The 25172-nt window shown below is 42.2% G+C and overlaps 1 protein-coding gene across 3 annotated transcripts in view; it reads left to right on the top strand.

Moving 5' to 3' along the window:
• The window catches only part of daam1b (dishevelled associated activator of morphogenesis 1b), a 54406-nt gene that overhangs the window by 13127 nt on the left and 16107 nt on the right, over positions 1-25172 (top strand). For 2 of the 3 annotated variants that reach the window (XM_080791654.1, XM_080791652.1), the window contains exons 2-4: positions 17577-17856; positions 20433-20522; positions 24422-24493. In XM_080791654.1, coding sequence (XP_080647780.1) covers positions 17674-17856; positions 20433-20522; positions 24422-24493 — 345 coding nt within the window. In that variant the 5' untranslated portion in view covers positions 17577-17673. Of the gene's footprint in view, positions 1-4159; positions 4548-17576; positions 17857-20432; positions 20523-24421; positions 24494-25172 lie in introns of those variants that run through there. The other variant, XM_080791653.1, reaches the window with a different exon arrangement.

The following is a 25172-nucleotide window of genomic DNA, read 5'->3' as shown; positions in this document are numbered from 1 at the left end:
ATTGTAATAATAAATATCGCTATGCCGAGGCATAGTCTTGCGGACGAGATCATGAGCCTCTACGGGGGACTGGGCATGTGTGTACACACACACACACACACATGCAATGGCACGGAATCTCTTCCCCGCTGTCATGCACTATAGCCACGGCTAAAAGTTGTGTGTCTGTGTGTGTGTGTGTGCGTACACACATGCCCAGTTCAATGCGGGGACCTGACCAGAGACTATACGTCCGTCCGTCCGTCCGTCCGTGTGCAGCCTGCATCTGAGACGGGCTAGACTATGTTGTCATGCGGAGCGACGCGGCGATAAATAAAATAATCATAGCGATATTGATTATTACAATGAACAAGCATAAACACACAGTTCACCTGAACAATGTTGCGAAAAAATAATTTTTTTAATGAGACTTTCACCCAGTATTCAAGCTAAATGTGACACCAAAATAGTAGCATAAGTTGCTATGCTACCACGGCCACCAAGCCCGGCGAGCCCGCATAGAAGTCGTTGGGGAAAGCTTTCGCCACTCTGACGTCAGAGTCATGATAGCATTGTTTGATAGCAGTTATTAGCTCCCGAGGGGCGTGTCAGTCTTCCTTTAAGTATGTGGCCCTGGCCTTTGGTTGCTATAACCACAATTTGGTGCCTTCAAATTTGACCCTTCTGCACTGTAAGCTACAATTATCTTTCATTGTTGGTGAGGAAGAGGTTGTATCAGTTATTGTTCATTCTATCCGTCACTGTAAGCTACAATTATTTTTCATTGTTGGTGAGGAAGAGGTATCGGTCACAGTAATGATTATATGCAACAGTTAAACAAAAACAAAAGGAAAGACATCCTATTTGGGCAGGTTGATTGCAAAATTGGGAAGAGTAATGTGTTTAACAATTAAAAATGTGTTTTGTAGTATTGTAATAGTATCGTCAAAGGCTTGATTGCTCATGTCTTGGCACCTTTTCAGTGCAGTTTGGCACTAATTGTCCATAACTGACAAGACAAGCTTAAGTGAGTGTCAAATGGGGCTGTAGATCTTAAAGAAAGATTAAGTGTCAGTGATGGTTAAATGTCATCAACATTGTGGCTTTGTAAGAATGTACAGTTTGACATTTCAACTGTTGCATTATGTCATGGTTAAAAGTGTTATCATACTCCTGTAGGCGGTCAAGTCTGTTTGTTTATCACATTTCATACACGATAAACTCGACAAAAAAGTATACATTTAATTGTTTTATACATGTACATGGGAAAGCGTCTGTGTCATTTCATTGGCTATCATTGGCTATTCAAAAATATCAGATATACAAGCTCACAGGGTGTCGCTTCGTGCTGCGCTGCAAGCTTGTACATCTGATATTTTTGAACATTTTTGAAAGATATTGAAAGTTAAGTGTGAAAACTACGGATTTATTTGTAGAGTCGGCCTCAGGTCTTAATGGGTTAAAATCGGGCCCTTCATGAAGATGTGTCACGTGAGCTAACAGTGCTGAATTCCAGGGCATTTGATTCCTCCCACTCCATGCAGCATGGATACTGTATGCAGCCTTTCAGCTTTTTACTCTGACTGGCACTGTCCCCTTCCTCGCTGCCCCAGCATTGTGAACCAACTGCTGTCCTGAAACTACACATCCTATCAAAGCGGCACAGAAGCCCAGAGAGAGAACCTCTCCCTGGGAACAGGACCTGCCTGTTATTGCAGCTGCATGACATTCTTTTCAGAGGCAGCTACCCAGTCCGTCCAGTGTTATCCATTCATGACTGCACTAGCTCGACTCATGACTGATGTCTGTCTGTGACAACAGTTTTGTAAGGGATAGGCAGTATCACGTCATGAGATCAGTTTTATGACACAGGCCAAATTTGCGCGGAGAAAATGGGAAATAATAACATCGACTCAGCCTCAATTCAATTACCGGTACTTATGTATCTACAAGGCTCCACTGTGTGAGGGGAGGGCGTGTAGATACAGTACCTGCGAGCAAATCTCATGGCAGGCCTTGTTGACTTTCTGAATCACAAGGCACTTACACTTTCTGAATCACAAGGCACTTTCAAACAGTATCAGGGCGGAATAACGGCATGACATTTCCACCTTTTACTTTACCACTTTTACTTGAAAAGGATGTTGTAAGTAGAAGGTTGACTGACACATGACAGCTTGAGCATCGGAGCCTAAAAACCAGATGAGCCGCTTCCCCGTTTTTCCTACCCGACTTCGCACCAGTGAGGAGAGGGAGGTGCTAGCCCACACCGTGCACACACAGAAGTCAAGGCACACGGCTGTGGAACGTGAAGCACAACGCACCTGCGCTTATGACTGAAACAACACAAATAAGAAATTTGGCAAAAACGGAACCAAAATTCACAACTACTACTGTCTTTTTCCTACTTTGGTGTCGAAACTTCGAATTTCTCTATTATAAACTTTCACGACAGTACAAATACAATTTATGAAATGGCTATACTAAATGGGTCAATATGAGTAAAATAATATAGCCATTACATAAGAGTATCTTTTTATATTTTTCCAAGAAGAATACAGATAAAATAGTCTATGGTCTAATCTAATGGAATAAATGGATGATCAAATGCAGGAGTTTTGACGATTCAACTAACTGTAACTAGGGCCGTCGCCTTGCCCTCTCGCCCCTCCCTCCTCTCACTGGTGCGAAATTGGGTAGGGAAAATGGGGAAGCAGCTGAGCCTGACTATAGGAGGGATGGTGGTGTAGCTGTAGTGGTAGCTAAGCTAACAGCTACGGCTCGATTTATACTTCCATCGTACCATGGTGTCGCTTGCCAAAAAGAACTGAACTTTCCACAGCAGAAATGAGCGTTGTTGTATGAAGCCCAAACAATTATGGTTAAACATGATTTCACAATTCATAATAATCCCAAATACATTATATATATATATTGGCCTACTTGGAAATGCACTGAAAGACTGACCTAAGCAGCAGCTGTATTGAATTATGCAATTAAGTAAAACTCTTGTAGGCTATTCTATTCATTCACTGTTAATAGGACAGAGTAATTATACAATTATAGACCTAATCATTAAACGGACAGACAGTATACTTTATAGCTTTTGTTTCAGAAATGAGGTAAACAGGGCGCCCGTTGGCCTTGCGGTCCAGGCGCTTGCCACATATAGACTCTGGCCTGACAGGGCGCTGCGTGTTCGAGTCCCGCTCATGACGACCTTTGCTGCATGTCTCTCCCCTTCTCTCTCTCCCTCTTTCCTGTCAGTCTTCACTTGAAACTATCAATAAAGAAATGAGGTAAACAATATTTATGGTTTGCTTTTAACTACAGTGGTAGCACAGTAGTTTTTTTGCCTGCCTCTTTTTGCCTTTAGTCAACCAAATTCCAGTGTGGCTGGTGGAACGTAGTAGTGGACTGTCTGTATAGAAAGTAGTAACATGGTGCAAGAGTGATGTCTTTGTACTTTGACCCTATTTACAGTCACAGATGTAATGTACTATGGATGACTACATGTTATCGACAGTGGCTTCGGCGGGTGGGGGTGGGGTGTGACCACCCCATCAACTCAAAACACTAACAAAGAAAGGCAAGTTGCTAAACACCAACAAAGCGAGTCACAACGCGATGAGTTGTGAGCTTGTAGGTTGGTTATTTCGACTATATTGGTCATACGGCAAAGTATATAGCTCTTAAGTGGTTAATGGCCAAACACGTTCAGACACTACAAGGAATTTGACTTGGGTAGGTAGGTTGCTCTCTGATGCTGCAAAATGCATGCACTCCCGCATCACATCACATTAACACACAACTCTACTCTCTGTCTGTCTCCTTCTCTCTCTCTCCCTCTCTCTCTGCGTGTCTCTTTCTCTCTGTCTCTCTCCGTTACTCTCTCTCACACACATCACGACGTACACACAGGTTTACACCTTTGCGTTAACTTGTTTTCCCCCTCACAGCTCTCCAAACAAACCCTAAACACATTGACCAGAGTTGATGAGAGAGACAGAGAGAGAGAGAGAGGGGGGAGGGGGAGAACTGGGCTGCGGCCAAGACCCGGCTGCATCCTATTAGGATTGGTAGTGTTGAAAAGGGGTGTGGCCTGTGAGGCCAGTAACATCTGTGTCTGTCCCCTCTGCCCCCCACGGACGGCATACTGGAGAGAGGGAGGCTAGGGAGGGCGTGGAGAGGCTGAGCTGGCCGGATTGGAGATCTTTAAACACTAGCTTGTGCGTTTCGCCTCTCGTGTTTTCCACTCCTAACAGCAGAGGAAAGAGCACACACCTCACCGGAGGCACTATAAGGATGTTCCGCCTGGACGACTTTTGACAAACCTCTTCTGGGATATCATATATGTGTGGCCAAGGTGGTGGACCAGTCCTATGTAGACTTTCAATCTGGATTATGCCATACACAGGAAATGTAAAGCGTTGTCATTTGCCGGGTAGAAGCAGCATTTGTTTTATAGACAGTGCGGAAAGCTGTATGCTGCAGTGAACGGAGGATATATAACGGGAAAAGGGAATGCTCACACCAGAACACCAGCAAGCTGCACACTCCTGGACTGGGTAAGCTGAATGAATCTGTCCATTCTTACCCTGTGTAATCAAATAAGTCCCCGAAACGATCCGGCAGTTTGAGAGCTGTAGTCAGCTATGTGCTGATTTGGAATGTCTGTTGACTGCATGTGACTGTTAGACAGGTCGTGTGTGTCTGTGTGTCTGTGTGACTGTCTGTGTGTGTGTGTGTGTGTGTGTGTGTCTGTGTGTCTGTGTGTCTGTGTGTGTGTGTGTGTGTGTGTGTGTGTGTGTGTGTGTGTGAGAGAGAAACGGGGTAAGGGGGAGGTTTGTTGGATTTTATCTCTCCCTGTGATACAAACCAGATTCCGCCCAGTGAGTCGTAGGTGATTGTGTCATGTCTGTCTAATTGGGAGGTGTCGGTGTAGGAACCGGTGTTGCCATAGAAACGGGACGGGGGGGTCAGGCTCACATGGGGCCCCCAGGCAGATTTCATGGTGAGAGAGTTGTCCTCTGTATGTGGGGAATGCCCCGTAATGACAAGGCTATGGTGGAGGAGGTGGGGTGAGTTGCTGGTGGAAATATGCACGCACACACATTGGCTACTACCTCCCACCAGCTGCTCTCCGTCGGTTGGTAAATGCATCCCTTATCAAGAGTGTGAGAGGAGGAGTGACATAGTTTTTCTTTTCCACGCGGTGGGAAGCTGGGGGTGTGGGGTCTGCGGAGCGGCGCAGGTAATGGGGTCAATGAGATGGAAAGTCACCTTGAACGGTCAGGAGATGGGGGCGGGGAGTGGGTGGGTGGGTTTGTCTCATCGTGCGATCGATCATCAAATCCAGTCACCGCTCATAGCTGCCCATCTCATGTTCTGTTCTCTGCTTCCCACTCTCGTCTGGTCCGCGTGTTACATCCTGCAGATGTAGTCTGCCAGTGAGCGATGTGCAAAGAGGACAGAGGGGGGGGAAGGCTAGTCTTATGAGGGCATAGATGTCATGGTTGCAGTGCCGTCGTGTGATTGCAAACTAGACTTGACCCTTAATCCTTAGCAGTGCTTTTCTTTGTACGTGATATTTGTTTTTTCACCCTTTGCAAAATAGAGACGATCTTATTTTCTCCCCCCCCCCATCAGTGACCACAACGGATTAAAGAGCAAAAGGAGGGTAATGTGCGGTAGATGGGACTTAACATTAACATTAAATCATCCACCCAGCTTTTGCTGGCGACCCGCTGCTCAGGTTGCTATAGCAACTGAGGCAGAGACAGCTAGGGAATTGGAAGCACAGTACTGCTGACTGCAGAGTAAAGGGTATCCTGCCAGAGAAGTGGGTTAAAAGGCTCCACGCCCATTATTGACGTACCTTAAAAGTTTAAAAGTATTATTAAAGGCTAATAGTTATGTTTGTTTAGCTGTTACACATACAAGGAGAGGCATACATGCATAATATTTGGTGTTCCAAGGAAGAGGTGCAATTACTGCTTTATGGTGTTACCAGGGTTCCCGTGGGTCCCTAAAAAGAACCCTGGTTACATTACACACCAGTTGTTCTGTTAAACTATGGTATCTATTATAGCTTCAACAAAGCTTTTTATGTTTTACTAATCTTTGCCTCATTTTAATTTGCTTTCTTGTTTTATCTATTTTACAAACAAAAAGATGTTTCTGCTTACTGTTTGAAATGACTATATTTCAAACAGATTCACAGGCATGGCTTGGATGACATTCTCAAGGCTAAGCATTGCCAGTGGCTTCCAATCCATTCTGCCAAAAGTGAAGCAGTGACTATATGCACATTTTGTTGCAGATGATCTTATGCAGGACAATTTAAACCATTTACACCTTGTCCGTTGACATTTTTGACCCAAAATGAAATAATGTTTGACTGTTTGTGTCAGTGTGCTGAACATTCCCACCAAATTGTATGAAAATCCATCCATCTGTTCTTGTTTTTACAGCGTGGCAGTGCTGGCTTTGTAGGAGGCTGTGTGTGTGTGTGTGTGTGTGTGTGTGTGTGTGTGTGTGTGTGCGCACATGTGAGCTTTTTAGTTTGTGCAGGCAGGGCTAATCTTGCAAACCACTGCACCAAATATCATGTGCACACTGCCAGTAAGCCAAGGATGTACCTCCATGCATTTCCCCCCCACATTTTTCAGGGGCACTGTGCCCCTGCCCTCTGTGACGTCAAATGTGTGCCCCTCTGTGACGTCATGTGGCAGCCAAGTCTATGGACCTTTTTTGTTTCTTTATTCATCCCCCCCGTGACAGTGTGATTGACAGTCGGATCAAGCTCCCTGAAACCTTGCCCAAATATAGTCATATGTCATAGAGAGACATCATAGACTGGACGGATGACGTCTGAGAAACGCATGGGTAGCCTGGCTAAATAAGCCAGACTCTTCACACTGTTGCGTCCACCGCAAGCCAACGGCAGATTTGCGTCTGGCTTATTAGCCAGGCTATTACATGGGAGCCACACTGTTATTAATTAGACCTTGACCTTTTGATCTTTTCAACCCAAAAGTTACTCATCTGTTCAGTGTTCGGGGCATTCTACTGATCATGCATACCAAATTTTAATGTCCAGCTGCATAGCCTTTTTTATGGGGATATTTCCTAGTAAAAGAGAGGCTGGTTGTGTCTCTGCCAATCATAGTCCCAGCCGACTGTCCCATCTGGGATCTAAATGGAACTACACTCCTTGAGGGGGGAGAGAGAGATAAAGAATTCAGCTACTTACATATTTTAATGTACTGTTGAGAACGTCTAGCCGTCATCTTGAATTGGATTCAGAAAAGCAGCCCTGTATTGTCTGTGTCTCCATAATGAATCGGCTGTGTGTGGAGGAATGAGCTATGAGTCATGATTCATGACTGGATCTATAATGCAGAATAGAATGCACGCATTACTGTATGTTTTTATTTGACTGGAATTAACTAAGACTATCTCCATTATGACCACGGATATACAGTATGCTCTAAAAGTGTGAAAAACCTTTTTCAAATCTACCTACTGGGATTTGTTTTTGACCGTGACCTTGATTTTGACTGTTGAACCTTTTGACCTAAAAGTTAATCATCTCTACTCTGGAAGTCTACTGCCCATTCCCATGTTTTGTGAAAAATGAGTCAGAAATGTCACTAATCATGATCGATTATGTTGGACATTCAATTCCGACCTTGACCTTTGACCTTTTCAACTCAAAATATAATCACATTTTTCCTCACTAAATCACTAAATCTTCCTTCTAAGTTTCATGAAAGTTGTAGAGAGACAGAGAGTGGGCTTTTAAACTTGTTTTTAATAGAATTATGTTCTTAAGAATTATATTATATTTTGTATCATTGTTATTCTGATGGTGCGAGAGATAATATGCACGTACAGCAAAAACAATAGCCTGACTATGACATCTTGACTTGAGTCTAGTAATGAGCAGGCTAGTCATACTTGATATCCACTGACTCCAGATCAGAATCCACACAGCCATGTCCCTGCTTACTGATTATAGAGCAATGCTGTTTCATCAAATGCAAGCAGAGGCAGCACACTTGTTAGGATGTGCTGCACATGCTGCACATTCAAACCTCAGTGGGGAAGAAATTCGAATTACAAAGTGCTGTGGTTTACCTCAGAGCACAACCTTGCTATTCAAAACCCACATTTAAAATCTCATGATGATTATAGGCACAAATGTTGCGCTATTGTAGTGCCGTGTCAGATTTCAACACATCTGTGCTATGGTTACAATTTCCAACAATTTGTCTTGTTTGAATTGTAGACTGTGGAGGGGGGGGGATTTCTGGCTGACTGACTGACACATTTGGAACAATATCTGAATCCATCTTACTAGGAGAAATCACTGGCACGGATATTATTGTCTCATACAGACTACAGAGTCGTTTTCTCCTCTGCCCCGAATCTAACCTCCATTTGCAGGGTTGACCCAAAGAAAGAATGCTAACATGTTAAGCGGGGCGGGGGGGGTGCAGACTGTCTGAAGAACAAGTTTGACAACCTTGCCTGCAGGAAGAGCAGCAGGCTTTTAACCTGATTTTCACGTCGGACAATACCAGAACCCTGAATTTAACATTTTTGCTCCATTATTCGGACTTAAATGTAATCCCTACAGTCATGGATTTAGCAGGACAAGCCACTGAAATTAAGCTTTTAATTGTCCCCATTGTGTGGGACAGACTGTATTGGTGTATTTGGAGCAAGGTCGTTTCCTCGTTCCTTACCGGTTACACTTACAAATGTTATTTGAATGTAAAAGTAAAGACATTGCGTAGTCCCAAAACAACCATGCTACCAGACTATGACACATCCAGTCGGTATCTAATCTCTCTGGGAAAGAAAGTTTAAATTGAATTCAGCCGCGATTGAGCCTTTCCGAATGAACCAGAGAATGTTAATGAGCAGATAACTGTGTTGGCAACACAGCTTTCACTCAACCAATTGTTTGAAAGCATGTTGAGCAACAAAGTAGCATTATGTATGTACTCTTGCTACTAACATTAAGTAACACAATTCCATTATTCTCTGGCTAACAACATTAGGTAACTATCTAAGTAGCATTATACTCTGTAAATGTAAATAAAATATTTAATAAAACAATATAGAAGCTGAAAGGGACTTGTGAACAGACACAATCATTTACCATATCAGTCTGAGGAAGAAGTGCAATTTCTCTGTCTGTTATTTTGACTTCCTCTCCAGTGTCTCTCCGTCTGTCCCTCCATATCTCTCTCTTTGTATCTCTCTCTTAATCTTGTAATCTGAGAGGGATCTTAAGCAACACTCGTATGCACACAGGCCAGGGTTCTTTCGCCATGTGACATGCATGCTTCAGGGAGTATTCCTTTTGTCACATCCTGACATGTAACCTAGATACACGGACAGTACTTACTGTATGAATATCAGAATGTTTCTACAAGGGACACATTTGATGATTTCTATTTGGCTTGACCCGCCTGAGCTGTGGACTGATTGAATTTAATCTCCTTAATTTCAACAGTCGGCATTTCTGTGTCCTGCTGTACTGGAAGTTTGTGAATGTCGTTGTTTACTCATTGTGGACCTAGCACACTGGCATGACGTGATTGTTAGTGCAAGTACTATGTATCTTACCTGGCTTTAGAATATAACACTTGGGTATCACTTTCCTGTTTATACTGCTGGTGAGCTATTCAACCAAAATCACCCAAACAATAAGAGTAACAAAGAATTCATTGACAGTACCAACTTGACAGGGGTGTCACAGGGTATCTGAAGGTGGGGGGGATGAGCGTGGGGAGCCCACGGCGCACGCCAAATTTGGTGTTTTATTTATTTATTTTGTATTTTTTATATATTTTAGCCTATTGTCGGCCAAAATTCCCATTCTATTGGCCCATCGTACATGGGCCAATAGGCTTTCATATAGGAAAAACAGAATTGTTGCTAACGTCCAAGTGGAAAAAAACTAAAAAAACAGTCTGGTGGTCAAAAGTGGGGGGGGGGGGGGGACGTACTCAGTGAATGGTGGTGACACGCCTGCAACTTGAGTTATCCCAGGACAGTTTTGGTCAAATCTGATGAGAATTTGCAGAATGTTTTTTTTTCTTCTGATGCCAAGGTCCAGTCAGTAACATTACCTATACAGTGCATACTCTGCTCTATCAAGGATCTGTTGGCAAATAACAATGGCCGTTTCCAACACGGCCCTTGATTATTTTCTTGTACGTTCTCTGTTCCAGGACTAATAACGCACTGCTCTAAAATGAAGCCCATAGAAATCACTCCTGCTGTCATGTCACTGAACAGTATGAAACAATCTTTATTGAATTATGCCGTACAGCGGCCCCATAGAGAATTATTTTGTGGCCTCCTCTTTAAATCGGAAATGTAATGATCAGAAAAGAACATTAAGCTCACTCTCACCAAATGTTTCTTTTGGCACCAGCAGCTATAATGGGTTTGTTGTTTGCAAGTAGGGTGGATGAAGAAAGTGTTAATTTAACTCTGATAATGTGACAATGGACATGTGAAGATTTTCCTTTTCTTAGGAAACCTTTCCTGTAAATGTATCTTAGAAACTTTGAATAGCTGTGTCAGCAAATGTCAGCGAGGCCAGTGGGCCGCTCTGTTGTCTACAGTCCTAGCCTTTGATATCAAAAGTAAAAAGTACATCTCGGTGCCAGACACTGAAGGATGCCATCTGGTACGGGAGAAGGTATTCCACACATCTGTTTTTAATACACTACTGTCCACTTTGTACTCGCTCCAAGGTTGAATTCTTGCCCAAAGTCGAGCATGTGTTGTATTCTCCACATTGGGTTTAAGTTGACCTGCCAACATTTACATATTACACATTACTGCCTATTTGTGACCGCAATAAATTCTCCAGTTTATTCTAGACTGTTACTCACCAGGGTGTACTTGGCTGTACCTTAAGTTTAGTTCAGATCAGATCAGTGTTTTGTTCAGATCAGTATTTGGTAGAGATGTTCCAATAATCGGCCACCAATCAATCGGTGATCGGCCGTACCGGCCGATATTCACTCCGATCGGTGATTGGCAATTTACCCTATCTGTGATTGGCAATTTACCCTATATGGAGAAAGCGATCTTTTACACCATTTAAGTGGTATAAATGTCTTATCAGATATATAGTATAATTAAATGTTCCATCTTTGTGACAGGCCTAAACATTCTCCCCTTCCTCCCCACACACAATAGTTTTGAGTTTGACGCAGGTTTTGACATACTGTACCAGTAAGACGCGCAAACGCGGGAAGCGAACGCAGCTGAGACCCTGCAGATCATGTCTGTCTGTCTGTGTGTCTGTCCCGCTGTTACTGTATATGTGGACCTGGCCCCTTTTATGCCCATATATGGAGCTGAGTGGACCTGGCCCCTTTTGTGCCCATATATGGAGCTGAGTGATTGCTGATGCAACACACTCCATATTTGGATAGCGGGACAGACACACGGACAGACAGACATGATCTGCTAGGTCTCATAGTAAGTGCTCACTGCGTTCGCAATCACTGCGTTCGCAATAATAATTTTGGAAATATTCAAATTTGCCCCTTACGCACAGTATCTGTATTGGCCGATCATAAGAAAATCGGGGTCGGTCCCAATGACTCTTGACCCCTGGTACCGCTTAAATCAATAAATATTTTTGGTAGCATTAATTGTGCAGACCTACTTCTCTACAAACATTGTGTATGACTCAGCTTAGTCCTTGACTTGTCATGATGTAATAAGAATGATCTCTTCTCTACCGTCCACTTCAAAAGTTTTTCCGGCGCCTCTGGTTCAAGTTCAAGGAGTTATTATTTTTTGCTAGTAAGCCTTTTTGGAGCCAGAATGGCCCAAGTTGGCTCTTGTGTCTGATTGAAAAAGGTGCCTCATAAAACCCATTTTAGATGCGGATTGAGAAATATGTGTAGTGTCTTTGATGCCACTGGAATAGTATACTAAATGTTCTATTTCAGCATTATACTTTGCACAGTGATACTGTTGATACAGAGTTTGTTCCATTAGCTATGGCTAATGTATTTTCTACTTTGACCAGCTTCAGTTAACCGTCTGTACCCTAAAATAGCCAAGATAACTAAGACATTATAAAATGTGCCTAAAAGTTGAAGGTGTCAAATAAATCTGAATTTAGGCCAAACAAAGGGCAAGGGACAAGAAAGGAAAAAACGGTCATGGAAGAAATAGAACGCTGGATGAAAAGGTGTCGGGTCATCTTTGAGTTGTAATTCACCCTCCTCGCACATGTTGGAAGAACGTGAGCCTGCCTGTGTTTAGGTTATGGTGCACACTCCTCGACTTCTGTCTTTTCTCTGCGAGACCTGACAGACCAACATGTTTTTAAAGGGGATAGGTTCCTCTCAATGCACCACGTACAGACTGAGACTCACACTCACTTTTACAAACACTAGGGTTGTTTTTACAGTTTGGACTCAGGCCAGGTCATCACTAGCCAAACCACATGGTCAGGACAACAGCGAGGCTATCCAAGGATAGAAATATCACAGACAAAGGGAGAAGTGTTTGTTCGCTTGAGGGTGGGCATGTTTTATTTTTGATCTCTGCTGCTGTATGAATGGATAGTGGGAAAAGCCTCACACTATACATGATGCACCCCACAACTGGATTTTTAGAGTGCAATAACATCAGTCCTACTAATCTTCTACAGGGAAAAGTACTATTTCACGAGTACCTACTGGGAATGATTAATTTAGAAATATTTCTTTTCTGCTTTTCTGAAAGCCGCTATTGTTGACAATAGCAAAATGGCCACCCTGCAAATATTGTCACCGCTCTATAGTAGAGCGGTGTAGTTCTGTGTATGAAAGTGATGGGTAACTGGAGGTAATCTAGAATTCCTCTCAGACAGACAGAAGAGGTGACGGGGGATTGTGTTGTTGTATGGAAGTTGTTCAGGGTCACAGGGCCCGCCTGGCTATGACTGGAATGTCCTCCTGTTCTGACAGGCTTCTGCTATGCTGGGAAACTTGACCCTCTGACAGACAAGCTCCCGGGCCAATGCCGGGGCTTTGCACAGGTCATGTAGCCTAATGAAATTACTGTACAAACACACAAAGGCATAGTGGACGTGCTAATGCCTTAAACATTCTCTCTGTCTCTTTTCATCCTTTGGTCTGTCTTTGGGGTGGTCCCCCCCCCCCCCCCCCCTACGCACGCACCCTGCTCACATGGCAGAGTCGCTGTCTGTCTACAGGTCCCTTCTGCTGGAAGAGGACCAGGACTGACCCAGCCCGCCTCAAGGGTTTACGCAGAGTTTACAGCTCGCTTAAGCTAATGGAAAACGATGGGTGCCGTTTCCCATTTTGTAGACTAATATGGTCAAAGAGGTCTTTGAGAATCTCTTGTGCTTCTTTTTTGCTTCTCTTCTGGAATAGATGGTGGTGGTGGTGGTGAAGGCCAGCAGCTGCCTCAGGCCTCCGGTAGTCTATTTGGAGAAGTCAAGGATGTGTCAAAATAAACAGTCTATTCTTTGTGTTAGTAAGAGCTGCTGTGTGCTCTATATACCACGTGGGCCCTGTTGGACAACTTCAAGTACCGTGTCTGTGCAGGATACACACTAGAACAGTTTGACATATTCTTTCAGAGATGGACGTATTTTTTTATACCCATAATGCTTGCACTGAAAGTAACAGATTGTGGGTTATTATGACTGAATGTGTCACCCAGTTATTACGTTTTTCTGAAGTATCGTTTTTTTATTTGTATCATAGATGGATCGAATTTTATTGAGGCGGCACAGCAGTTACAGACAAGGCGAATTACTGTAGTGTAGTATTACAAATACTAATAGTCAAAGGAAGAACAACATCATGTTAGTTGATGGTTACAAATTGTCTTTATTGAGGCTGTCAGACAAACTTAAAAGGCTTTGCCTTTTATTTTGATATCCCTGTTTAGACAAGCCTGCAAAATATGGGGGAAATTAGTCTTTTTCTTGATTGTTGCTGTAAATTACAAGACAAATGACGCTAATTGAGGAAGAAAAAGAAAACGACATCCTATCTTGAGGCTGAAATATGAAAATAAGACTTTGATGTTTGAACATCAAAGTTACAGTCCATTTCCAGAGAGTCTACAAGGCTTCTCCATTTTGTTGCACCATGAAGGTCAAGTGAGTTTGGAAAACACTGTGACTTAAAGGGAAGAGAAATGGCACCACATGTGACTGCCTCACATCCTATCAGATGCATAACGACTTCCAGACACTGTTTGGGTTGACCACAGAGATGGCCTTCTCATGATCTGATGCTGCATCAGCCAAGTTGCCCTCCTTTTAGTCTATATTTAGTTGGGCTGCTTGGAAAGATCCACTTTCTCTCCATACATTTTGCAACAGAGCCAGACCAATATATCGGCCATTATGTGATTTCTATTTTGTGACAACAATGGTATTGGCAGGCAGCAGCCGTCCATCTGGAATGGAGGCACCAGAAAGCCGAGAGATATTATCTACACCAGTTGTGAGATGTGATACTACTGCGGTCTCCTCGTGCTGCTGTGTGCATGTCAGTGATACCATGCATGTGCGTGCACCTGTGCTTGCATGTGTTAGAAAAGGTACAAACCAAACAAAATGGGGAGGTTTTCCGTTCTAAATAAATGACATTAGAGGTTTATCTTATCTCCATGCCTTTATTGTGGACCTATTGGAGTGGGGGGAAAGCATATTCCACCATCTGTCTGCACAGTTAGTTTATTTACTAGACTAGTACGTGCTCACACATAATCATTATTTTAATGGAGTCAATTTTCACTGCTACTTACAGAGACGCCACTTATTTTCCATTACATAATCAAAGCCCACACACAAACTTTTATATGTGTAATTAATTCATTTATTTAACACATTGTAGCTAGATTTTACCATTAGCTGGCATGGTCAGTAATAATTGTTATAACTCTATTACTATATTATTATTGTTATTGTAAGTTGTATACAGTACATTATTCATGGGTCGCGTCACATAATAGTGATTTTAATGTTTGTTTCTGTTGGCTTATGTGATCAGTCAATGTATACGTATTACGTAATCAGTCGATCACTTGGCCAGTCACTGTCAGATGACTGAACTTGGAAAATGTTTAATGGCCATATGTAGAGATGCAGACTTTGAGTTCATAGTTTCACCTCAGTTGTCCTTTTCCATTGAGTTTATATTCAACCGTGATGCCTTTAAGCAAATGGTCAGTCTCTACATTCTAGAAAATGGGCCATCCTGCAGTGTGCTCAACTGAGTGATATTTTATATATATATATATATATATATAAGCTGCCTCGTGCTACAGAAACCGGAGATACCGTAGGCTCCTGTCCTTCGGCAAGGCTTACTTAACCTTACTTAACCATTGTACAAATAACAATGCAGTATAAGTGGTTAATCAGACTGTCAATCATTTAGTCGATTTTATATGTATAAAACAAAAATGTAGATTCGTACAAATTATGATCAAGAAAAAAACCGTGCATCCATCTCCTTTATTAGACTAACCTACTTGAGAAAGATAAAGTTGTCTGTTGGTTCTAAATAAAATCTGTCTCAATAAATTCCCAGCCCTGACTGCTCAACCCACTCCAGAGATGCTTTGTATTCATGACAGCTGAATTCTGTACAGTTGGGATGGGCAGTAATCCAACAGAACCAGACTACGGTATTCTCATGTTTCACCCCCATGACAACTGGCGCTGCGGCGCAACAACAATTGTTATAAAGTACGAGCCAAATGATCGTCTCCCCTTACAAGCACGTCTAGTAAATGTAGCCCACTTGTAGAATATCCTCCCTAGGGTAAATAATTTCCACCTGCTGCTGTAGGGATACACTAAAACCCCCGGTAATCCCTGGCCTTGTTGGTCGTTGTGGTGGTTGGTGATGATGGTATAGTATTAATGATGATTATAGAAATAAAAATCATCATGACTGTTGCTGCAGTGTGTTTTTGAATCGTCCGCAAGCTTAATTATTTAATCAACTGGCAGAAAATGTATTATTGTATCATTCTACAAGCCACAGGTTTATGCGTTACACTTTCTTTATTTTTCTATTTTTTCTTCAACGCGCAGCTAGAGCAAGACTGGCTGCAGGCGGGTCGAGCTTCTAATAATTGGGGGAGGAGGGTAGCGTAATTGACATTGATTGACATACTCTACATACATGTTAAGTCTGCGTAATCACTTGAACACTGTGCGTGCTAGACTCACACGCGCAAATCAAGGCATGTGGTAACCTGTCTGTTATAATTTGCTGGAGACTCTTTTTGGTGAACCTCCCTGACTGAGCATTCACCACTCTCCCATATTGAAGAAAGCCCTCAGACCAACCATTATCATTGTAAATGCAGCCCTGTAATCATTGCTTATTATGTCTTAAGAGGAAAGCTGATGCTTCTCAGCATGAGTGGCATGGAAGAAAGACAGAGGGCTCAATACACTAATCCAGACAAATTGTGGTCTCCATCACAACTTAAGCACCGCCCTCCGTCTCTGCTTTCTGAACTGTATAGTTAGTTATTCAACCTCTCTGTGGCTGCCATCACTGAAGTGGCACCTTGGATATTCTATTCTCAAGAAAATACCAAGCTGATGCCAGTTGAGAATGGTGCTCGTGCAGGGCACACATGCTCATCCGGTAATGCAATACCCGTCTTACCCGTTGATACTTGACTGGGTACCGGTTATCCCATTATACCCATTATCATAGTCCTACTTGGAGGACAGTGCGTGTCAGTCAGTATGACGACACGACATATTGATGACATCAGGGCTCATCATGAGGGATACAGACAGACGAGTGCACGGGCTAGTTTGAAGTTGATCGGTAATCGGTTGAATGTCCATGAGTTATGCGCGAGACAGACAGACAGATGACTGACGCGCACGCACGCACGCACACACACACACACACACACACACACACACACACACACACACACACACACACATTCCATGCATTTATAGATGGATTAGGACCCGGTGTTATTAGCCACGTTCAACCTGGTGCCCCTTTTTTTAGCATGTAATCATAGACAACATTTTAAAACTGAGTTTATAGATAAGTTATTTTCACTATTAGTCAATAGTCCTAAGATGTATATACGGCTAAAGTGGTTAATCAGGCCCGAGGGTTAAATGTGTGTGGGAGCTTCAGGAGATTCAAAGTCTTGGCAAGTTGGCATGGATTTGTGTTTCCATGTCCATTAATACTGTATGTAACAATTTCATTGTTTGCCTTCATTCTAGTGGTTCTGGCTTTGTTCAAGTCAATGGAAAACATCTGGCTTAATTTCTGTCTGATAATTTTCTCATTAGGTTAGTACTACAGTATTTATTAGATTCTATACTTGATGACATAGTTTGTCTTAATGTTTCACGACTTTAATATTCACCATACTCCAAAGCTGCCGTTCATTAGCCTTTGAAAATAAATATGAACTCTCATTACAGGAGATTATTTATGTATATCTCAAATCCGGCTAAGGTTTGTTATCCTATGCGAATTCTGTGTTTGACGAATCTCGTCGCTCTGTGTTTTCCCTCACAGCTCTCTCTGACGGAGGCCAAACTCTGAGGTAGAGGAGGTGGGTACAGAGGGCCGGGCAGAAGGAGTCCATCCATCCAGACGGATTCAGTAGCCAGCCATGGCTCCTCGGAAGCGAGCCACGGGCCGCAGCGGCCTGTCCTTCCTCTTCTGCTGCTTCAACGGCAGCGACCACCCAGAGATCACCTACAGGCTCCGGGAGGACTTCGCCCTGCAGGTCATGGAGCCGTCGCTGCCCATGCCAGGCAGCGACGAGCTGGACTCCATGTTTGCTGAGCTGGTGGTATGTCGCCATTATGGAGTTTTTTTTGTTTTGTTCAAAATCCAAACTCAGCCACAGTATTTTCACGAAACCTTTTTTTGCAGGGAAACTAGCTTGTCTAAACACTGATTCATGTTTGAAAAGATTAAACTGAAGCCTTGAGTGTAGCACCATTTCAAACTTTTTATGTTTGTCTGAAATCTTTATAAACATTGGAGCAGGACTTTTGCAAAAATATTCTTCATATTTGCATTTTTTTTGTAATTATGTTGTCGTTTAATTCGATTTAGAACAATTTACTAAGCAACAAATAAACCGTCTTTAACCTTTGCTATTATTTAGATTTTGGCTAAGTAGATAAACTGTTATTGTTCACCAAAATACTCTCGATTTACTCCTTTGGTATATTCATTGTGTACAAGGTGAATGGGGCCAGGCAGTCGCCTCTTTGTTTCCCTTTAGCTGGCACTGTTCATTCACTGTTGTTGATTGTCACTGTAATTTGCCTTGCTCCCTTCACTTTTCCTGCCATGGTTGCCACAGAAATCAAGGCACGAGATTTTTGCACATCAATGGGCTTCTTTTCAGAGGCCCTAGGCCTAGTACAACTTGGCCTCTTCCATCTGCTAATTGCTTGTTTTCGTCTGGGCCTCGCACCCTTCATCAAGACATTGCCTAACCGAAGAACACGAGAGGGCACGTTGCTTCCAGTTGCTCTATTTACAAAAAGAAAAACAGCCACGTGCTGTCTCCTGTTCTTTGCTTTTGCTCAATGAGTGTCCCATGTGCATGCGTAATCGGAATGAATACGCTTGAAAAAGACTCACTCTAGCGGAATAAAGTGCAGCTGTCTGTGCTGTTTCAACCAGTTACTACAGACACAACACACTCAACAGGTTTTGTTTTCCTTTCCCACTTAAACCCTTTTTGTCGTACGTCAAATAGCCGATCTACATACAGTTGCGATGTGTTGTGAACTTAGCAGAATGTTAGCCTATTTTCACCAAATAACTTTCACCAATCATGACATCCCCAGAATTGGGACTGGCCCATTCATTCTGGAAAAGCATCTGTTGGCTATTCAAAGATAGTACAAGCTGTACATTGCATTTTTTCTTTTTAATCTTTAAAGTGTGAGGACTACTGATTTAATGTGTTAATTAATGGATTAGTTAATGTGGTAAAACTGCTGTTATAAATATGATTCCTGGTTTTACCTCTCACTGGCTGTAAGAGAGATGTGGCTACTGTCATTGTTTGTCACTCAAACGGACAAAAGGAAGGAATGTAGGTTAAAACACTTAGTTGCTCTTTAATATCTCCATGAAAGAGTACCAGTTGGATCAATTGTTGTCTCTTCTCCATTGAATGGCTAGATGGGGAATTAGGACGGAAGGCGCTGAAATCAATCAACCACCCTTTTACGGTCTTTGATTCAGTGCATGTATTGATTGACCGTTGTACTAGGAAAGTGGGTTCCAAAAGAGAAACCAGTTATTACATTAGCTGGTCCAAAAAACACTATTAATAACATGTTTTAGAGATAATTAGTTTCATGGTAAAATTAAATAAATTCTCTCATGGCCTAAATGGTGCAGCTAATCATTTTTTCATTGATTATTTATATAAAATAATAAAATATATACCGGTGTATATATTTTTGCTTGTTCATCCCATTTAGGACGGAAACTGGAACCCCTTTTGGGGTTTTTACCTTTCAATCTGGGAAGCCCTTTTGGGGTAGTTGGCTATGTACGGTATATAGCAGCATACATTTTTGTAATTTCTTCAGGGTTTAGAAGGCATTTTTAGAATCGCCCTCAGGTCTGAATTTTCTGCTGGTTCTGAAGTTATTTAATTCAAGTTTAATGTCATTTTTATATACACATAATTTAACAATTATGATTTCCATATTGATTTCAAGATTTCTACCAAAATATTGGTTGGTCGGGCGCTAGTTTTCATTGCCCTGTGCAACTCCTTTCATTGTCTACACATTAGCTACCTCTCACTACCCGTACAGTATCTGTGCCTGGGGGAACTGTCTGTTCCTCATTGTGATGCATGTTGTTTCCAGATGTTTATTGGGTTACCACATGTCATGTGGAGCCACCACGCCCCGTCTTTTCTCTATTACGTACATGTCTAAATCCTGACAGGCGTCTAATAATTCTTCACGGAGCGACCTGGAGATAACCCAGCGATTGGGAGGGACACGTTGCAAAAGCTTATTTATAGCTTAAATTTGCTTTGATGCAGAGCTGCGGACACTTTTTGGAATCACACATTCACCCTGGATATGACCACATTTTCTACTAGATGATGTTTTGATATCACATGTTCATGTTCTGTGGCCTTTCTGTATATTTTGTTAGTAAGGGGATGAGGTCAACTTCAGCTCCTCATTCAGACGATGAATATTATCTTTTCCACCCAGTCATAAATAAGGAAATGTTTCAACAGTAATATTTTGAGTATTTAACTTCCTTCAATTACGTACCAAACGCACACACCCGTGCGCACAGCCACACACACGTATCACCCCTCTTCCTATCACAATTGCGCTCAATGATCCACTCCATTTTCCCACTTTGCAGGATGAACTGGATCTCACAGAGAAACACAGGGAAGCCATGTTTGCCCTGCCTGCAGAGAAGAAATGGCAGATCTACTGCAGCAAAAAGAAGGTAATGAATTGTCATATAAAGCAGTTCACATTTTCTTGTCACAACGTGGAGATTTTGTTAAAATACATTTGAACATGGGATGTTAACGAGATTTCAAAATGTTGATTTATCTGTTTAAAGGACGACTTCACCTATTTTCAACCTATCTTCATATAATTGGTCCCCCAAGAACAATGGCTTCCGTTTATAGCATGCTAACTTTCCAGAAATAGAAAACATGGAAGTTTCTATTTGCTTGAATTCCCCATCAGTAATGTCACTGGTAGACTGGTTTCAGAACTGTCCACACAACCCTCCTCTGACTGAGACATAGATCGAGTGGACAAAAATGGTAACACATTAATGAGTATTAGTGAGGTCCAATTATACGAAGATATAATTGGTTGAACATAGGTGAAGTTGTCCTTTAATAGTTAATAGCAGTGGGTTTTTTTTTTAACTTAAACAAGCACAGAAAAACATTCCATGTTGCCTCCTGCAATGTCATCTTTCATTACGCCTTTTCTGCATGATGACAGTGCGCTGTCAGCTACATAACAATACATCCTGGTTCCCCTCGACACTAATGATACCTCTGCATACAGTCAAACATGTTGTGTATGTTCTCGTTTAGAATTTCAGCTACCCTGATGCCGCACTCATTTGTCTTGTTTTCAACCTCTCTTACACACTGTTCCAGCCAATCCACTGAGTCAGCACAAACTCTGTCTGCACACTTTGAAACTGTAAATCTTGATTTAAATGCATATGTCAGACAGTGTTTCTCAAGGACAAAGGTCCTGTAGGTGTCTGCATAGGATATCCTGTCTACAAGCAATATGCAGACAGAGGCCATTCAATCTCCTTCCTTCATCCTGTCCTAAACTCATGGTGAGGAGTATGGAGATTAATTTTAATGGATGCATCCAAAGTTCCAAACATGAGTTATTCCAACCTGGAAGACCTCAGACACCACAGCTGCATTATTACCTTTTACAGCAGTAAATGATACATGTAAGATACACGTGCAGGCAACAAGTACAGTATGATCATTGTTTTACTATCGCCTGCATGCTTGCATATTTAGGTGACTCCCTTTCCAGAGCAACTTACTTTAGTTTATGGATTTAATGAGCTAATTGTTGTGCTCTATTTGAAGTAAATATTATTTATTTAAATGTATCCACGTTAATTCTTAATAAGTGTGATGGTTGAGATTATAATATTTATATAAATTGCCTGTTGCCAGTTTGAAATTAAAGTGAAAAGTAAGGCCATACTTTCGTTATATATTGTACAGTGAGTTGAACAGTGTAATTGTTCTCACATGACCCAGCCCAGAGACTAAATACAGTACATTTAACATTTCAAATCATTGCTGTCGGCCAGAAACCTAGTCTAGTCTCCATATATCAACTTTTTATGCAGGCTATAAGGATCAAATTCTTTTTAGCTTGTGTGTTCCTTTGCCTTGGACCAAAGAATTTAACTAGTTTTCATGATTCGCTAGGATCCCAACTGACTTAGACCTGTGATTCTCAACCTTTTTCATTTCAAGGACCCCCAGTTTGATATGCTTTAGGCCCCATTTGATACCATTTGGTTCCCCAGACCCGACATTGAAAAGCAGTGCATTAGACTAGAGTCAGCTCTGAGATGGAGAGCAGTCAGGGAATGGCCAGATTGTGGAAGGGTTCTGGGAAAGAGAAACAAGTAACAGAGCTAATGCTTCTGCTTCTACTGTGGCCCAATTACTGGCCTAATTAGCAGTAGTCTGGGGGCCCAAACTAGCTTAATAAGGAATGTTATAACCAACCCCACAATGTTACTGTGTCCTCATTGGAGCAGTGCTTGCATTTCAACTTGTTCCAACAAGGCAGCCTTCCACAGCCACCCTACCACCACGCTTTTACCAATAAACAAATGATAGTGAGCTTGCAACTGGGCATTCTCTCTCGGTCTCTGTCTATCTCTCTCTCTCTCTCTCTCTCTCGTTCTTCTGCTTTCTCATCCTAATACTTCTCTTGTACTGCTGTTGAACAACATTTCAGCAGGTCGCGATAACCAGGGCAGCGGGCTGCTTTAAATGCCGTTGCTGCAGAGCTGTGGGAGGATACATCCAGAGCTTTATGTGAAGCGGCAACCTGCGGAGGGAGGGAGGGAGTTTTTTAGCCTTCACGGCAGGGCATCAATAACGCTGACTTGGCAATGGGCTCTGGCCCGCGGCCCAGCCGGCTTGGGAGGCGCTTGGCACGTATCCCGTGGGGCTTCTCAAACTCATCGTCTGAGCATGGAGAGGAAAAGAGTGGTGGGCGTGTGGAAGGGTAAAAGGGAAGCGCTCAGTTGTCCAACGCAAACAGGAAAGCTTCCCGTCCACAGGTGCGGCTTTTGTGCGGGAGACGGGGATGATAAGGGGGGGAAATGGGGTTATTATCGGGGCACCCAAATCTGTGAGTGATGAAGACACTGCTTTGGCCAGTAGTTTTCTGGCAGATGCATCCCAGGGGAGTTGGGGAGTAGATAAGTCAGCCATTGTAAAGTTAACTGTCTGAGCTGTTTGTTTTGGCTACACACCTATATCAGTGTAGTCATGCTGGAGAGAAGCAAGCAATCATCCTGCATCTTGACTATCTTCATATTTCCTTGCCCACGGACTTGGGGCAAGAAAGGGTTTTGTTAGGTTGTATTACGTATGTTGAATATTGTTAGCAGCATACTGGCAGTGTCTGACTGCCACACCAACATTTCATTGCACATACAGGAAAAAATTTATCTCTTGAATCTTGTCTGTGTTGTTAGCAGAGACTATTTAAATTATGAAAAATATGAAAGAGAAATTGGAATATAACCCAGCTATAACTTAATTAATTTCATTATTTGATGGGTTCAAGTTTTACTGCCCACATGACCTTAAAAACCTAATTTTTTGTAATCATCCGTGTGAAGTGTACCGACTTCCTTGGCTGAATTCTTTAACTAAAGATGTGAAAGGAAGCATCTTAATCTTTGTGTCTGATCCACTTATGGACTGAAGTGTTTCCAGTCACTACCTGGGGGGAGTTGGCTCAGGCTCGCCCATCCCTGCAGGATCAACCATCCCTGTCACTACAAGGCCCCTGCAGGCCAGCCAAGACCCATGGCCTTGGTCATAGAAGCCAAGTCTCCGTGGGCTGCTTTATTAACTGCTGCGCAATTAGTTTCTGATGGTCACAGCTCACTTGGCCTTAATGGAGCAGGAGATTGAATCAAAGGCCCGGGGCCTTTATGTACAAGCCAAGTTTGCATTCTCCTTACTGTATGTAGTCTCCTGGAGATGGAACCGGCAATTTGATAATAAAAGTAGATATTTATAGTTTCAAATGAACTGAGAGGCATTTTAAGTTTAATATTAAAATACATTAATAGATCTTTGACTAATGAAAATCTGCCCGGTCTGCAGATTTAGCTGTCCATAAATCGATGGCCTCAGTCCATAGTTTTGTTTGTGGTTGAAGTTGTTTTTTGTGTTTGTGCTGCTCAATCATCAAAGTACATCACTTCACATTCACACAACCTCCTCTGAGTTTTGAGTTCACTGAAGTGTCCAAAGATAAAATAGGCTGGCTGCCTATCTGTGTCGCCCTACTTTGAGTGTTTGCTCCATTTTTTTGTTCGTTGCTATTTATGTACTGGGCCTCCTGTTCCTGTGTGTTGTTTGCATGCATTAAAGTGCTAATGCTCTCCTTATACACTGAAATTGCGTCAACTGCTCTGTACTGTATTGTGAAAATGTTGCACATGAAATATTTCGCACCAATTACAGTAGGTTGTTATGGATCATTTTACCGTCCTACCATTCCCATATATTTATAAATACATAACTCGACCAAAAATATCCTTAAACTTATTTTTGCAAAAATGTTTATTTATTTTTTCCACAGGAACAAGAAGAAAACAAGAGTGCAACCAGTTGGCCAGAATTTTACATTGATCAGCTGAATTCAATGGCAGCTGTAAGTAATACCATAAACTGTGCAACTTTCACTACTTGACGCAAGATGAGGTTTTGGTGAGGAAAACATAACTTGAGTAATGCAATAATGATTTGCAGCTGTGTTGGATAATTATAAATCAGGGCATTGAAAGATTTTCAAACTAACTGGGTGAGAATCAAAAGTCTCCATTAGTTGTATTAGATATAAGCAGCAAATTACTTGGCCTACTTTGTTTTCACAAACTATTGAAACAGAGTGTTATGAAGATCATTTTAGCTATATTCATTTTCTCAACAGTAGGCCTATGTACTAAAAATGCTTGCTATTTAAATTTATTCCCCAACAATGTCCTTCAACACCGCACTGTGTACATTGGACATTTCCGCAATGTCCTAATCAGCTGGCCTTGCTTAAGGGGATTTATACTTCGTTTCGTGGGAGTTTTGTGGACCGAAAATAGGCGATGTACAAGCTCACAGATACTGTAGATCTGCTTTTTTTTTGGTATACGCCGTTGTCACACAACCAAGTTTAAATTGGCTGGGCATTGCTGTAAATGGCCATATTTGACTTGCAGACCCAAGTCTTCCAATATCATAATAACATAGAATTGACAATACTCTTAATCATATAATGCTATAATTGCACTCTTGCCTTGTAGTCACATGTTATCATTGAATCCGTGACCATATGTTTT

The sequence above is a fragment of the Protomyctophum bolini genome, assembly GCF_963924005.1.
Source record: "Protomyctophum bolini genome assembly, chromosome: 19".
NCBI lineage: Eukaryota > Metazoa > Chordata > Actinopteri > Myctophiformes > Myctophidae > Protomyctophum > Protomyctophum bolini.
This window is presented reverse-complemented; position numbering and strand designations above follow the sequence as displayed.